The 11,714-nt window shown below is 59.5% G+C and overlaps 1 protein-coding gene across 1 annotated transcript; it reads right to left on the minus strand.

Moving 5' to 3' along the window:
• Positions 1-1,006: 1,006 nt before the first annotated feature.
• Positions 1,007-11,685, minus strand: Prr35 (proline rich 35). The gene is made up of 3 exons (XM_004873787.4): positions 5,720-11,685; positions 2,366-3,474; positions 1,007-1,924 (listed from the first exon to the last, which is right to left on the minus strand). Exons 2-3 carry the CDS (start codon positions 3,433-3,435, stop codon positions 1,321-1,323), a joined length of 1,674 nt encoding a protein of 557 aa, XP_004873844.1. The 5' UTR covers positions 3,436-3,474; positions 5,720-11,685; the 3' UTR covers positions 1,007-1,320.
• Positions 11,686-11,714: the final 29 nt, after the last annotated feature.

Below are 11,714 nucleotides of genomic sequence, written 5' to 3' on the forward strand. Positions count from 1 at the left end.
ACACACACAAAACCAGGGGAAGCCTGAGGCCACAGCCTGCAGGCAGGACTTTTTTGGAAGAGCCTTGGGGAATGTGACCTGCTGGCTAGGTCACCCTCTTGTCACCCCCAGCAGGTTGGTCCTGTCTCTGCTCATGTGAAGCTGGCAGTGCACAGAAAATCACAAGAAATCAGGGTGCAGCACACACCTAGGGTGCCAAGGGATGGATGTGCCTCAGATTCGGGACCAGGGTTCCTTCAGCACCTTCTGGCTCTCCTACTGTCTCTGGAAGCCCCCAGGAAGCCTCCAGTGAAGACTGCATGGCTGGCATGTCAGCCCTGGTCTGCAACCCATAGCACCCTGTGCCTGGCCAGCCAGCACCCTGGCTGTGGACACCACATATAACGCCTCATGGTGGGGTGGCCGGCTGATGCTATCACCAGGTGAATGCAGTTAATGGGGCAGCCAAAGGTCCTGCTTGGACTGGCCCCAGCCTGGCCAGCCCAGCCCCAGCTTGGCCATCCAGGTGCAGGCAGGAACAGCGCCTCCTCTGAGGGCAACCTGCACTGCGGGGGCCGTTCCTGGGTGGGCATGGAGATGTGTCCCAGCTTCCCAGGAAGTTATTCGTCATAGCTGCAGGACCCCTGGTGCCCCTCCCTACCCACCCCAACCCCCGCCTATGGAAGGCCAAGCCTGGTCGCACCAGGAAGAAGGCAGTGAGCTGTGAAGGCCACTGATGCCTATCATGGCTGCAGGGGCTGGCAGGGCCTAGAGGGGGCCATGCAGGGGGGAGCAGTCCTGAGCCACAGAATGCAGGAGGCACATATAACCACAGGGGAAGCTGGGGCCAGGATAGCCTGGGTGGGTTGGGGCTGGCAGATGCTCAGATTCCTGCCCACCTTCAGTGCACCAAAAACCAGGCCAAATCATCTGAGCAGCCCCACAGCACATACTTGTCTCTCCTGGCTCTGTCCCCTGCTGATGCCCCCACCCACCCCAGGCCCCAGGGAGGGCCCAGTTCCAGGTGGAAGTCCAGCAGGGAGGCCAGGGACACTGCCCACCCAGAGGCCTAGGTCAGGGACATTTCCTTGGAGTGGCTTTAACTCATTCTGGGGAAGGAAGAAAGGAAGGTAGCCCAGGCAAGGTTTTTGAAGGTGACTTCCACTTTAATGTCCACAACTGTGATCAATTAATAACCATGACCCAACTATTCCCATGTGGCCCCAGAAACAAGCCTCACAATGCACTTTGGGGTCCATCCACATGCAGCCTGAGGCTGGACAGGCCTAGGCAGTGGGGCTGGGGTTGGGGAGCAGGGTCAGCATGCTAAGGGGGCCATGGTCAGACCTCAGCACTTGGGGGACTCTGCAGGCCAGGGACATCCTTAGGGGTCTGGGAGCCCCTAGCCCTGACACAGGTGCTCCAGCCACCGCCAGGAATGACAGGGTCCTCGGGGCCCTGGAAGGAAAGACCAGGGGGTGGGACACTGGAGTCAGCCTCGCACTTGGTGGTATGGCCAGAGAAGGGCTGAGGCGCTGCAGGGCTCAGGATGCTTGGGGCCTGCTTGGACAGCCCCCAGGGCCCTGCTGTGGCCTCAGCTCCCTTGGAGGCCACCCGTTTCACAGAGAGGTCGAGGGGCATGTCCGGTGGCTGTGCTGCCTGCTCCAGGGCCTGGTGAATGGTCAGAAGCTCACGGCGGATCTTACTCAGCTGCTCCCGCAGAGGTCGGGGGGCCAGGCCTCCAGCTGGGGCCAGCTGCCCCAGGCACTGCTCCACCCTGGTGTAGTCACCCAGGGCCTGGGTCAGGTCCTTTCCCACAGGCCCTGTGCTGCCCAGCACCAGGCCTCCTGGCTGCTGGGGGAGGGGGACCTCCAGGCCTGGGGCCTCAGGGTCACTCAGCTCCTTGTCCTCAGGCCAGAGCATCAGGGAAGAGCCAGTCGACAGGCTGGAGGGTAGGAAGTAGTCAGGAGGCTGCAATCTCCACCACAGCACCCCCAACCCTTGTTCCCTGTGTCTTCTTTTTGCTGTTGTTGCTGTTTTTGAGACAGGGTCTCACTATGTAGTTCCGGCTGACCTTGAACTCACTATGTAGCCCAGGCTGGCCTCAAACTTGTGGCGATCCTCCTGCCTCAGCCTCCCGAGTGCTGGGATTACAGGCATGCGCCACCACGCCCAGCTCCCTGTGTCTTCTACCCATTCTGCCACCTGTGGCCCCAGGGAAAGAGAATGGGGTCCCGCAAGGACAGACAAGACATTCTTGGTCTCAGTTCCTTTCTGTGACCAGGAGCCTATACTCCCAGTGAGTAAGATCAGAACAGGGCCCAGCCCCCCATCCAGTCCTCCCCTGATCTCTCCATTCCCAGAACCCAGAGTCCATGGCACCCACCTGCTCTGGGGATGGAACTTTGCCAGGCTTGAGGAGGCCTTCTGGAGCTCCAGCCTGCTCCTTGGAGGCAGCCTCCTCTGGGGGTCACTCTGGGTAGCTCCCTCCAGCTCACCCTCCTGCCCTGGGTCCCTGGTGGTGCTATGGGCCCAGGCTCCCACCAGCCCTGGGATAGGCACCTTCAGCAGCTCAGGAGCCAGAGTTCCAGAGGGCCCCTTGTGGGGCACAGAGGGCTTGGCCTGGTCTGCCCTACCTGGGGGCAGCCCTACTCTGTGCTCTAGCAGTAGTGGATAGTATAGGTGGGGAGTCAGGGTCTGGCGCTCAGGGGGCTGCTGGGCTGGCATAGCAGTGGCTGGGGGTAGCAGGGGGCTGGCTGAGGCCAGAAAGGGCATGTGAGCAGTAGCAGCCAGTGAGGGCCCCAGGTAGGAGAAGAGGCCTGGGCCAAGGGGGTAGTTGATACCCAGAAGAGACAGATGCAGGCTGTGGGCCTCAGGGAGGTCGCCTGGAGGAGGAGGTGGGTAGCAGGGGATGCTGGTCTCAGGACCTGCCGAGGCCATGGCCCTCACCGCCCCCAGGGCCATGCTCCTTGGGCCACCACCCAGCCCTGGCTTCCATGACTCTACTAGGAGCCCGGTGGGGTCTGGACCCTTCCGGGAGGCCCTAGTCAAAGGGGCCAGTGGCCCTGGGGACCCCTCAGCCCCAGGATTGGGACCCCCACCACAGCGGCGCCAGGAGAGGCTGTCAGTGACAAGATTGGGCAGAGAGGGCTGGATACCAGGGCCTGGAGGATCCCCAGGGCAGTCAGGGGTGGGCACCCGGGGCTTGGGTGAGGAGGGTGCATGGCGGCACGCCCAGTCAGGGGAGTCCAGCAGCAGTGAGAGGGAGTCTTTGCAGAGGCTGTACTTCATGTGGTTGTATAGGTGTGACTTCTCCAGGCAGGTAAAGGGGCACTGGAAGCACTTGTAGTTGTAAGGCTTGCCCCAGGGACGAGGGATGTAGTGTGGTTTCTTGGGCTTCCGTGACCGTACCCTGGCCCCTGTGCCCACGCGGCATGATCCTCCCTCTCGAGACATCGTAGTCTGCTAGTGGGCAGATCCAGGGACCATGGCCATCTGTCGACAGGGTACCACGGTCAGTACCAGCTCTCTTGGGTTCCCTGTCCCGTTCAGGGGACTCCCCCACTCCAGGGATGAGAGTTCAAGGAGCTCTGCTTGCCTCTGCCCTGTGACCTTGGACCCTTGGCCTCTGCACTGTAGATCCCTTGACCTTGAACTCCTCTCTAGGCACTTCTAGGGTTGCCTGGTTAGCAAAGAAAAATGCAGAGCTCTTGCTTAAATCTGATCCAGACACCAAATAATTTTCTAGTGTAACCATGGCCTAAGCATTATTTATAAACTACTTCAAAAATGTGATTCTGAAACTTAAATTCCCTGAGCATCCTGTATTTAGCCAGTAACAATGTACAAATTCCTCCCCTGAGGACAGGCTGGCCCCCTAGGCTAGCTTTTGGGATAATTAGTCTCTGTCCAAGCCCCACCCCAGACAAGTGCCTGAAAGAAGCTGCATGTGACCAGGCTCTCTTGTCCTCTGCCTGCCAGAGACTCCCATGTTTGCTGAGCCACCCAGCCCCACTGGAGGCCAAGGTGAAAGCCAACGAGACAGAAACCAGCAGAGGCTCTGATCATCTGGTTAACACAGTGTACGTGTATGTGTGAGTATGTTTGTGTGTATGTTTGTGTGTGTGCCCCCGTGCCTGAGACTGCTCCAGTGTAGTGTCAGGTAGCCATAGGGTCTCGGAAGGGGTTGGCTTCATAGGGAGCCAGCCCAGGCTGAGGGGAGTGGACATCACAGCATGGCCCCATACCACAGCCACCTGCTCAGCCCAGCTCCATCTGGGTGGCTTTAGGCAGGTCAGCGACCGAGCCTGCAGCAGCATGCTCAGCCAAGACCCTCTCCTCTCCACGCCCTATACCACACGCCAGCTTGGGAGCCGCTCTACAGTCCATCTGGGCCACCACCTGGGCTGTCCACGGCCCTGGCACTTGTGCCTGTATGGGTGCATGGCATGTGTGCACAAAGGCATACGAGGCTCTCCAGGAGCCCTGGTTTAGCAGCTCAAGGAGCAACCTCTTGGTGGTTATGCCACCGAGCACAGAGGGGCCTGGACAGGTATGCCCACATGCCCTATACCCAACTCAGAGTGGATACCACTGCTTGTGCATGACAACATACACATGTGCACACACACACCACTCACCCGAGGACATACATAGACATGGTTGGGATTCATATGGCACAGATCCATCATAGATGTGGACACATGTGCATGTCATAGATAGCCAGAGGGTTGAACTGGGAGTGGCTGGGCAGTCGCTGGGCACAGCCTTCCTCCACATTCCCAGAGCAGACAGCTGCCTCTACTGCCACCAAATACCACGTGGGTAACCCTGTTACAGGGTGGAGAGGGGCCCTCCAAACGGTCAGCATGACCAGACCGAGGTATGAGAGTGAGGCAAGCAGAGGCTGAGAGGGGCTCCAAGGTCAGAAGGAGTAGGCTGGCCCAGGAGACTCCACCTAGATTTGGTGGGTGCAGAGGCAGCCCTTCTTCCCACCCTGTCCCCTACCAGATGTGGATGACAGATATGCGTGCATGCACAGGCAACAGAGGCGGCTGTACCAGGACCATCGATCACGCGGCCCTGGGAGCCACACAGCTGTGCAGACTGGTGCTGGTGCCTACCCCCCCTCAGCCGGGACTAGGCTCCCCCCTCAGGGGGGACTCCAAAAGAAGTTCCTTCTGTGCTGCCCCTTCAGGTCAGGCACCAGTGAAGGGGGGTTGTCCGAAGGCCATCTCATCAGGTGCTGACCCCAGGAGGACCCAGAGGAAGCCCAGTGCTCACCCAGCACACTGTACAGGGATGGGAGACCACACCGGCCACCCCTCACCCCAGGACACACACATAGACATATTACTGCCCCTCTCTCGACCTGTGACTGACCAGGGCATGCTCCTAGACGCCCTAGCTGCATTTCCCGTCTGGGATGAACCTTTGGCACTTGGCACCCTAGGTGGCCACCAGCAGATCATAGCTCCCCTACCCCGTCCCCCACTGGGATTCAGGGAGCACCCCACGCGGCGCCCACTTGGCTGAGGTGGGGCTGGCTGGGACTCTACACTTCCCCTTGCCTTTCCATTGCGCAGCACCCAGGTGGTTCCCCTCGTGGAGTCTGGATACAGGGGACTGGGGACGCCCTGGGGGCTGAGTGCATCCGCCTCTCTCGCGACCCTTGCCCCAGCCCAGACCACGCACCCACCCAGCGCCCCAACTTCGTGGGAAGCACCACCGCCCGCCTTACCCGCGTCTGCTGAGACGAGCCTGCGGCTCCCGCCAAGTCTGTGAGGAGGAATGAACTTCCCGAGCACACCCGTGGACTCCGCGGGGGAAACTGAAGGAGCCCGACTCGGGGAGCGGCTCCGGAGCGGTAGCGGCTCCCCGAAGCGGCCGCCACCGACTGCGTCCCACCCCACCCCACCCCCCGACGCTGGCTCGCCCACCGAAGTTGGAGGAGAAACTCGCGCGCGTGCGCCACGGCGCGGGCTCCCAGACGCGGCGACCTCGGACCTGACTAGGGCGCGGGGAGGCGGGACTGCCCTCGTCCGCCTACTCGCCCATCGGCTCTGGACAGAGCGCTGGCCGTGGATGCGCGCAGGTGCGAGCGAATGGGGGGCTACGGGCATCGTCCCCGCCCCTGTTGCCTGCAGGCTGCCGCGGGGGTTCGCAGAGGCGCGCAGGTCTCCCGGGTCCCGCAGCGGCGTGAGGGGGGCTTCAGCACTCTTCTGTCAGGGCTCTGGTTCCGGACAGCCAACTGCCCATCTAGCCAGGGCGAGGGGCTGAGCCCTGAGACCGGTCCGCAGAGCTGTCCAGGAGCGCCCGAGCGCAGACCCAAGCTGGATCCCTGTGGCTTTCGAGGGGCAGGCGGCCCTGTACAGTTCCTTGTCTCCAAAAAGGAGGTGAAATGGCTCTGCGCTCCTGTCCCACTGCCAGTCCTCTGATGGTCACAGCCTCAGGCTCCGTGTGTGGACGCCCTCTTTCTTGGATACAGCACCCCAGTCCTCTCTCCCCAAGAGGTGCCTGTGGGCTGCAGTGCTGGACAAGTTTTTGCCTGTGATCTGAAGGAGCTTCTCCCCTCTTGGGAGGTCTCAGGGTGGTAAGAGGGCCAGGGAGGGCCAGGGAGGAACACCATGAACCTGGACACGCCTTTCTTGTCTTGTCCTCATGGCCAGAGCTGCTCTTGACCTGTCAAAACTTAGCATTCCAGGGGCCGGGGATTTAAGTCAGTGGTTTTGCCGCCTGCTGCGCAAGCGCAAGGACCCAAATTCAATTCCCGGTACCAAAAAAAAAAAACAAAACCCTCAACATTCCAGGGTCCTACTTTTCTGCTGGTCCTGGCAGAAATTTGCCTGGCCAGTTGATTCCATCCCAGTGGTGGAACAGCCAGGACCTTCGATTACAGGAAAACACCTTTACTCAAAGAAGTATGAAGTGGGTTTGATGCCCAATTCTTTTTTTTTTTTTTTGGTAACGGGGATCGAACTCAGGACCTTGTGATTTCGAGGCAGGTGCCAGAACCACTGAGCTAAATCCTCGGCCCTCTTTTTTGTTTTTGGTACTGGGGATCGAACTCGGGACCTTGTGCTTGCACAGCAGGCACCGAAACCACTGAGCTAAATCCCCGGCTATAATTTTTTGGGGGGGGGCCGGGTACCTTGCACTTTCGAGGCAGGCAGCAGAACCATTGAGCTAAATCCCAGGCCCTGAAGTGGGTTTGAGATATGGGCTCTTCAGGCCAGCTCTGGGGATACCAGGAATCACTTGGCTGCTGGGGACTCACATTGTCTACATACTCAGCTACAGCTCCTTGGGCCTTCCCAACCCACCTCAAGAATAGGGAGCTTTGGGCCAGGGATTTAGCTCAGCGGTTTCACCGCCTGCTGCGTAAGTGCAAGGACCCGAGTTCAATCCCCGGTACCAAAAAAAAAAGAACAGGGAACTTGGGCTGGGGTTTTAGCTCAGTAGTTCCGGCACCTGCCTCGGAAGTGCAGGGTCCTGAGTCTGATCCCCAGCAGCAACAACAACAACAAAAGAATAGGGAGCTTAGGGGAAGGAAGTAGAAGGACTCTCTAGTGGCTTCTGGGTGCTGCCCTCCAATGGGGCAGACAGAGGGAGCCTCAGAATCCAGCACCTCCTTGACTCTGTGAGTCCAGCCTTGGCTTCCTTGTCTGTTCAGGGGGGGTGACAGCCAGGCCCTGGTTGTTAGCAGGGATCCTTGGAGTGCTGGTCAAGGAGCAGGGTCACATGGTTCTGGGGGACAAGAACCCAGTACAGTCTCCTCCTGTTCCTATGCTACCTCCTGACGCAGCAGCCCACTGCTGTCTGAGAGCTGTCCATGGGTAGCATGGGGCTGAAGGGGTGCTGTGGCCATGGCCGTATGCCAGCCTTATCTTTGCCTGCCTGGCCTGGCCTGGCTGACCAGCTGACTGTGCAGGTGGCCCTGGGCCGGGAGACAGCTTGTGTGGCCATCATCCAGCAGCCCTGTGGAGACAGGGACCAGGAGACTGCCCCCCTCATCATGGGTGCTCACCAGAAAGATAACCCAGACCTTGGAATCCTAGTGACAGCTCTTTGCTCTCTAGTCCCACATTGGTCACCTCAGGCTGACCTTCCTGAGGGTCTTGGAGAGGCCATGTCTGCCAGTACAGGGAAGGGCTGGCCAGAGGCTGTGGCCATTGTCCAGGGAAGTTCTGGTCTTGAGAAGCTCTGATCTTGGGGGACCCTGGTCTCAGGATGCAGGGAATGAACCCTAGTGAAGCTCAAGTGACTAAGGAGCCCCAGGAGAGACTCAGATGTGGTGTCATATCAGAAAAACAGGAAGGCACTAGAAGGGCTGCTAAGCCCTGGAGTGCCTCATCCTTGCCTGATGAGTCTTTACAGAGGTTTGAGAGAGAGGAGGAAGGGGCAGCACTAGGGGGAACCCAAGGGGCATGACCTAGATGCATTTCCAGGCATCTAGGAGAGGTCTGTGAAGGGAGATGCACAGTCCCTGGGGTCTTGCTTTTGGGGGTCTATGAAGCTGGCTGGATGCTGGTCCCCTGGCCTCTGCCCTTCAGCACAGCCAGCCCCTCAGGGTTCCTTCCCTCAGATCATGGACCACCTGCTGGAATCTATCTTCCCTACACACTGGGAACCTGGGGCAGGGCCTGGGACCCCACAGCTTTGGAATTTGATATTTCCCTGACCCCTGTATCCTGACCTGCAGGACTCCTGCCCATATTCCCTGGGCTATACCCCCTCTGTAGAAGGGGTGAGGTGGACCCTCCGTCTGGGGGCTCCGGAGCCTAGGGGCATCCTAGGCAGGGGCAGTGGTCTTCTTGGCTGCTGCCTCTGCCCCCAGCTGGAAGTTTATCTCAACCATTAGCCTTTTCTCCTTGGCCTGCCCACGGCTACCCGCCTGTCATCTTCATTACTGCTGGGGCTGCCAGCTGGACGGAGAACTTGGGATGGGCAGGCTGGTCAGGGTCTGCAGCCACATAGTGCCTGGAGCAGACCTCTCTCATCTTCTCAGCATTGTAGCCCTACCCAGGGATAGGTGTGGGTGGAGGCACAAGGCATGGAGCCAGACTGGACCCCCCCCCCCCAGGCTCTGCCTAAAGCCCGAGACTGGATGTATTTGCTGAGGCAGCAACTCTGGGCCCCCAGGGTGGTCCACACCACATAGCTGCATTCCATGTTTAGCCATGGCTCTCATTTGACTATTCTGTTGGGAGCAGAAACTGGGACAACCCTCTGAGTGCATATAAGACCCTCAACCTGGAGTGCCTGGGCTGTCCCTGGGACTTCCTACTTCTTGTCTCAAGCTGGGGACAGCCTGAGGTATGTGGTTGGAATGTGCTTGAGGGACTGTATCCACTGAGGCTCCAGAATGTGACACCATGGGGGGGGAGGGTACAGCCAGCACACAGTAGGGATGTGAGGGGCAAAAGGGAGATGGGTGACTGAATGGGCAGAGACAGCCCAGGCTCAAGAGGGCTAGGGAGGAGTTGGCTCACAGTGGGGTACATGTAGGGCCTGGAGAATTCAGAATTTTCCACAAATCTGCCAGCTGGGATTCAGTGCTCTTCTGTGTGTCTCAGGCAACTGGGAAGGGCTGAGAGACAGTGCTTCGGTGAGTGAGTGCCCCATCACAAGAGCATCCAAGCTGGGGGAGAAGCTTCTGCATTCAAAGGGGCCAGCAAGCAGGCAGGTGGGATGAGGCTCAGGCTACTGAAGCCCCCACCCAATTTCTGAGCCTGGCACTGGTTGAGCGGTGCCTGGGGCCGACAGCAGCCATATGTTGGGAAGAGGAGCTGTGTGCGTTGCTGTGCGGCCCCCGGGGCCGGCCTTCCTGGGCCTGTCACAGACGATTTTTCCTGCCTGAGTGGCAGGCTGGCTGCGGGCGGGGCAGTGGGAGACTGTGAGCTGGTTTCATGTCCAGGCCCCCCACTGCCCTTGAACCTAGGACTTGCCTTTCTTGGGGCAGGTCCTGGTCTTGGCCTTGAGCCCCCTAGTACCTCAATGAATGTTCCCTCCGCTGTGGGCATCTTTGTCCAGCTCATAGTTGGGGCCTGTGCAAATAACTGGCCAGTTGGCAGGGAACAGACCTTGGTCAGATGTGGGTGGCAGCCAAGGGTCCACACTGGGCAGCCATGTGCCCTGGGCAGGCAGGAGAGGCCCGGAAGCACAGCCCTGTCAGCCCAGCGCCGAGCTGTGCACAGGGAGGCAGAGAGGCCACAGCTAATTTGTACACTAAGTGCTTCTGACAGGGATGCCTCACAAGTGAGAACATGCTACCACCCGCCCCAGGAAGGCCATGATAGCTTGCAGCACCAGCAGTGAGGGCTGGGAGGGGGTCGTGGGAGCAGAGGGCCAGCTCAGGCCAGGAAGTAGGACTAGGGGGCTAGGAATAGGACGGTGGGACTGTCAGAGTGAGACTATAGGAGACTGGGGAAGCGGTAGGGGGCTTAAAAGGGGGAGGAGAGGATCCCTGGGGACCGGGCCCCTGATACCTCGTCCACTTTTGGCTTTAGTGACAAGTCCTGTTACTCTCTTGAGCTTTGTGACCCCATCCTCAGGACAGTCCACCCTATTCCCTGGAGGCTGAGCCAGCCGAACCCCAGGTGCACTGTAGTGGTGTCCCAGGCGTCTGGCCCAGACTGCTGATGCCTAAGTGAATGCTGTTATCTCCTAAGGATTGCCTGGCCACCTCTACACAGCCCAAATGCCTCCTCCAGACCACCTGCCCTAAATATACTGAATCCAAGGAGCCCAGCTTGCTGTCCAGTATCAGCTGAAAGACCTTCTGAGTGTCTCTAACTCCTCTGTGGAGCCCCCTTCCCCCCCTCACCCACTGTCTGCTGGGGCCAAATTGTGGGGAAGGGTGCAGCTGTAGGCCTGCTGTGTACACTGAGGGTCCTTGTATCTTGCATCCTGGGAACCCCTCCTGGGCTGTCCTGGGGCTGGAGGCTACAAAGGCTGGAAAAAAGTGGGTGGTGGGTGGGTGGGGCCAGAAGGAAGGGGTCTTGAGAAGAACCTGGGTCTGGAATGCCCAGGATGCCAGACATGGAAGGTGGCAGCTTTTGCCAGATATGTGGCTGGTGCAGCCTGGCCCCTACCCCACAGGAGGTCCAGCTTTGTGTGCAGCCGCGGGGGGCAGGGCTGGCGCTGTGGGCTCCAGCACAGTGGGCTCGGAGGTGAGATGTGTTATGGCAGCTGCCCTGCTGCCCGAGGCCCGCCTGGAGCCAATACTGCTGGTGGCTTTAATTGCTTTCACATTCGATGGGCTGGCCTGTGACAGGCCTCTTACAAGGAGCACTCTGGCCGTGCCCCCCCAGTCCCACTCAACCCAGGAGGCATCCTCCAGCCCCAGAGGGGCTTGGGCTGCAGGCCAGAGGGGGCTGAGCAGCACACCATCACCCATGACACAAGGCAGAGGCCTAGGCTAGAACAAGACTGGGAGGGGAAGCAGAGTAGGAATAAGAGCAGGAGCTGGAGTTGCCATCCCACTCTGCCCCCCTTGTTCCATCTGCTCCTGTCTGGTGACTGATGGGTTCAGACAGAGCCTTGGAACACAGGAAGGGAAAAACCACACATACACACTGAACTGCCTGCCACAAGGGTCCTTTCTGAGGTTGCAGTCTGGCCCTAGCCTCTGCCCAGCCTCTCCTCTGTCCCTCAGAGGCACATCCGAAGCTGATCTTAGACACAACCATGCACATGGTCACCATCACAGGCCCTGGTGCCCATAGGTACAGCTA

The sequence above is a fragment of the Heterocephalus glaber genome, unplaced genomic scaffold, assembly GCF_053883595.1.
Source record: "Heterocephalus glaber isolate CG9 unplaced genomic scaffold, H.glaber_assembly_v1.0 deba00001781, whole genome shotgun sequence".
Classification (NCBI taxonomy): Eukaryota; Metazoa; Chordata; class Mammalia; order Rodentia; family Bathyergidae; genus Heterocephalus; species Heterocephalus glaber.

Excerpts from the sequence above, each read along its gene's own strand:
- Prr35 (XM_004873787.4), bottom strand. The coding sequence starts at position 3,435 with ATGTCTCGAGAGGGAGGATCATGCCGCGTGGGCACAGGGGCCAGGGTA. Across the intron at positions 1,925-2,365 it reads AAGTTCCATCCCCAGAGCAG|CCTGTCGACTGGCTCTTCCC; the intron begins GTGGGTGCCATG and ends CCTACCCTCCAG.